Genomic DNA, 5057 nt, shown 5'->3' with positions numbered 1-5057 from the left:
TTTAACATTAATGATTGATTCAATGGTTTGTTGAGACTCACACATCATAGTCGTATGGTAAAAATATGGTATGTAGCATTACTCATAGTCTTTAGTTATAAATAGATCACATATTTATCTTATAGATATTCCACAATGCTCACATGCATGATAGTCCCAACTAATACTCTTGGATTAATCCTTGTTAAAAAAAAAAAAATTCATGAGTTAGTTGGGACTGTCATATCAACATTGTAGGATAAAAATATAATTTCTAGTATTATTCTTATAAATATAAAGAGATATTTTGACGAGTGATGTTAGGAATATTATAACTTTTAACCTAAGGTTTTTATAAATTGAGGTGATTGGCACTATCACGTCAGCTACTAAACAATTAAATTTTATTTTGACTGATGTGGCAATGTCATATGGATTGTCACATCAATTTGTAAGGTCATGTGACACTTACACATGAGCCGCTAAAAATTAAATTTAATTATAATTCATATGACAATGTCATGTAGACTGTCATGCCAATTTATAGAAAATTATACCCAAGCACATTCCATATTTGACATGGGCTCATTGAATGCCCTGTTTTATCTTTAGCACAACTTATGAACTTTGCCTAGTACGTTAAATGTAGAGAAAACGGGATAGAGATCTCTACCAATTTGGCTACTCAGATTGATAATAATTCGAACAAATATGAACAAGCTAATATGGGACCCACATGCCCAAAAATTACTTGGATAGGTGGAATATTCCACAAGAACTATCATAATTATTATAGGGATTTCTAACAATTCAAACAGCAAATTTAGTGAATTAACTTTGTCAAGTTTTTTTTTTTTTTTTATTTGGACCGTGAAACAGTATGAGTACACCCAGAGAATATAAACATACCTCAACTGATTTGTACGAGCCATAGTCCGAGCCTTAAATTGACCGGTACTGTTGGACCCATCCCTCTCATCTCCACGAAAAACACTACAACCGTCACGCATCTCATTCACGCGCCACTTCTGAGCCGCCGCCACAAGCACCTGCGCCAATGCAGTGAGTGGGCTCCCTAGGGGACCTTGCTTCCGGTAGCTCTTTATTCCTAGCAAAAATATTGCTAGTGACACCGACATTGCTGCTACCAAAATTCCAAATCCTACGGCCCAACCAACATTGTCCTGTTTACATATTATATAAGGATTTGGAATTCTTGAGAATCATGATCCAGAATAAGATTAGGAATTTTGAAATCACAAATAATATTATTAGGAACAATTTTATTATCTAAATAATTTCTTTCTTTTATGAACAATTACAAATAATTTCTTTCTTTTCGTGTGTAAAAAGCATTAAAAAAAATTAGGAACAATTTTCCCATCATTAAATTATTGAAGCTTTGGATGGATTTGATTCATCTAAAATTTGGGGATTACAATCTTCTTTATTTCAAGTGATGTTAAGAGGAATTATTTTATGATCTAAATTTTACATATATATCTGATGGTATATATGTTGTAATACAGTTTCATACACTATATCATTTAAATTTTTTAGAAAAACTCCACTTAACTCCCTTGAGTTTTTATCATTTTCGCAATCTCTCTCTCCCCATCCCCCGGCCCAAACCACCCAAAGTTCAAAAATTCTCAATTTAGTCTATGGAACTTAATTTACAAAATATGTCAGCTCACCCCTCTGTTATGATTTTCTGAAAAATTTCCAAAATACCCATGTATTTTTTTCTAATCTTTTTTTTTTTTACTTTACTTTTTTTTTTTAAAAAAAAAAAAAAATGTAATTTTAGGATAATTTTGTAATTTCATAAACTTTACAGCAGTATAGTGGTCATTTAGCCCAATTGACCATCTAATTTAATCCCCAAACTCTAACAGGACGGGTGAGAATGCAAATTTTTTTAAATTCAATACATTAAATTGAGAGTTTTTGAACTTTGAAAATGATATTGCAAAAGCGATGAAAGTTCAAGAATATTAAGTGAATTAAGTTTTTCCAAAATTTTAAATGACGTGAGTACACTATATTCACAAAATCAATGGAGATTACCTATTCCAAAATTTGGACAAAGTTAAATCAATGTACGTGTTTACAACTTCTACTAAAATAATCCCCCTTCTCCCTTTCCCATCTTTGAATAGAAAACCAGAAAACAAAAAATAAAAAACCTTGTACTAATATAAGAATTAAGCTCACAAATAATTAGACAGATGTTAATTTACCTCCAAGTATATTACTACGAGTGTGGCAGAAGTGGAGCCAAACACTACTCCCAGATACCACCAATTATAGAATGAGCTCTTGGCCTTCTTATCCTCTTCTGAATCCTCCTCAAATTGGTCCGCCGCGAAGGTTTGCACGCATGGCTTGTGCCCTCCTTCGCCGACCGTTAATATGTAAAGCGCTATGAAGAACATTACTTTACGATTATGCACAGGAATTACTGACACCGACAGTGTCAACATAACGGTTCCCTGTCACATAAAACATATGACAAATTCAAGGTTTAATTTAGATCAACTATACACAAACACACACCAAATTCAAGCGTTTCTTTGCACCGAACGGCTTGAAAAATGTCATTTGTTAAGTAAATGGCAAAATGGTTTTTTTTTTTTTTTGGTAAAAATATATATACTCAATTTTCATCGATAGCAGCATACATGGAGATTTTGTATGGAAGACAATGGAAGGGATAATTCACCAGAAGATAAATGATGGAGGAGTAAAGGATGGTCTTGAACCGACCCAAGAAGGAATCAGCAATGAAGGCTCCAAATATGGAGAAGAGACAAGACACACCAACCCAGATGTTGACATTCTTAGCCGCTGTGGGAATAGGCTGGTGGAGTTCGTTTGTGAGGTATGTGATGAGGTTCCCCGACATTCCAAAGAACACAAATCGTTCAGCCACCTCAACAACTGCATCCAATTAGAAGTAGAAGTGAAAAAGATGAAGTGCATATGAAGCTGAAGGAGGTGGAGGAGATTGGCTTACAGATGATGAATACGGCGGCGTTCCAACCACCGCTGGTGGTTTTTTCTTGTGTAGACTCCTTGTAATTGGTATCTCTATCTTCATAGTTATCAACCATGGCTGAAAGTTTATGTGAAGATTTGGACTTGGTATAGTACCAAAGAGTTGGATGGAAATTCTTGTGCATTTGGATCCTTTTTATATGCATTAAATTCATTATCACTTAACTTCTTCTTTGGCATTTATTTGGTTACTTCAATTGGTATCTAGTACTATCTAGTGTAGTTGAGTAAGTTTTGAGCTGTCATTGGGGTCATTAATTAGACCAATGGATTAACATCCCCGCAATTCCAAGAATGAAATGAATTGTAGGGATTATAATTTCAAAAATTCAGGTTATTTATTTACAATGAACGGCTTAGATTAAGGTAAGTAGGCCTTAAAAAAAATTAGTAACCGAAGGGTAATACCACCCCTTGAGGTGATGGACCACCTCCTTGAAAAGTAATGATCGACTACCACCGTTTTTTAATCTTTTGAAAAGTGGTTAGTCAAGGTGGTTAGGGTGTGATTGGTCATCCCTTGCTGAATCTAAAGGAGTGGTCGCACCACCTCGATCTTTACCTGTCGGCGATGAGTAGTTATTTGTTTTTATAGGATTTATTTTGCTGATCAATTCAGACCAAATGAAACAGCCTGAATCTTGGATCTTTAGAATTACAAGCCTATATATGTAATTTCAAAAATGATTTGGCTTTGGTACGCTATATAAAAAATTAAAGCAAATTTTATATAGTTTTTTCAGCTGTTCATATTTAATCAAGTTTTTCATAACAAAAAGATAGAGAATGAAATTAAATATCAACCATTTAAAAAAAAAAAAAAAAACTACTAATAATTTTATGTTCTTTAGCAACTATGCTAAATCCTTCAACCACAAAAAAAGTAAGAAATTTCAATTCGGTCCATAAATACATGTATTTGGAGCCTAATTAATTAATGCATGCTAGCTTGTTGGTATTTGCTTTTTTCTTGTTGGTAAATAACCAGAAGGGGGGAAGAATTAATAAAAAGAAGAGGGTATGGCAACTTGTCATGTTTCTCATGCTCTCTCCACCATAGAAATTGACACGTGGATGCATGTGCATGTATATGTGCCTCCATATCACACTATCACTGTGTTTAACTTTAAGAGCCTGATCACTACTTCGCTGTAAAAATTCCATGCATCCTCCTTCTCACACGCCCCCAAGGCATGAAAATGGTAGATGCATGCCAAGAACCTCACTCTCATTTAATACACAAAATGACAAGAGGTATTTACAATCACATTGACATCAGGTTCTATTAATGTTCTTCATATTTTTATTTTTGTTTTTGTTTTTAATAAATTAATGTTTAATAGGTTTTTCTTTTTTCTTTTTTCTTTTTTGAGAAAAAACATAACCTTTCATTCAATAATACCACGAGCATAAAGTTCTTATATCACAGAGTAAAACTCTGAAGCAACCATAGCATAAAGTTACAAGATTACCACATTTAATACAAGATTTAAGACCAATCCACTAACCCATGACTAAAATCAGATTTAATACTAGATCTATGACTGACAGACTCAACCAAATGCATGAATAGCAATTATTTCTCGACCCTGAGAACGGAAAGAGTCTCATGCCGAAACTCTTCATCATCGACCCGAAGGCTAGGATAATGATCACATCCACAACCCAAATGTCTGGACTAAAACTAATTAACCCGAAGGCGACATAGATCAAGTGAGAGAGAAAAGAGCCTTATTACAAGCCGAACAAAACAAGGAAATTAAACAATACAGGGAAAAACACACGCCAAAACACAAATACATTTTAAAGAAGCAACAAAACAGGGAAATAAAACAAGAAAAGAAACAACACACTCCGATCACGCACACGCCGGGAACAGAAAACCGGAGGGGTGTTGGAAGCTCATCGCAACGAGGACGCGTCGAAAGGCCCAGTAATGGACAGTGGGCGGCAAATAGGGGCGGAGAAGACCGGTAAAGCAAGACCTAAAAACAACCACAAACAAGAAAAAAAAAAAA

General features: G+C 34.4%; 1 protein-coding gene across 1 annotated transcript; it reads right to left on the bottom strand.

Moving 5' to 3' along the window:
- Positions 1 to 726: 726 nt before the first annotated feature.
- Positions 727 to 3126, bottom strand: LOC132172854 (protein NRT1/ PTR FAMILY 5.4-like). Its single transcript, XM_059584425.1, has 5 exons — positions 2999 to 3126; positions 2705 to 2922; positions 2223 to 2474; positions 889 to 1163; positions 727 to 781 (listed from the first exon to the last, which is right to left on the bottom strand). Exons 1-5 carry the CDS (start codon positions 3093 to 3095, stop codon positions 727 to 729), a joined length of 897 nt encoding a protein of 298 aa, XP_059440408.1. The 5' UTR covers positions 3096 to 3126.
- Between the last annotated feature and the right edge of the window lie 1931 nt (positions 3127 to 5057).

The sequence above is a fragment of the Corylus avellana genome, chromosome ca1, assembly GCF_901000735.1.
Source record: "Corylus avellana chromosome ca1, CavTom2PMs-1.0".
NCBI classification, from domain to species: domain Eukaryota; kingdom Viridiplantae; phylum Streptophyta; class Magnoliopsida; order Fagales; family Betulaceae; genus Corylus; species Corylus avellana.
This window is presented reverse-complemented; position numbering and strand designations above follow the sequence as displayed.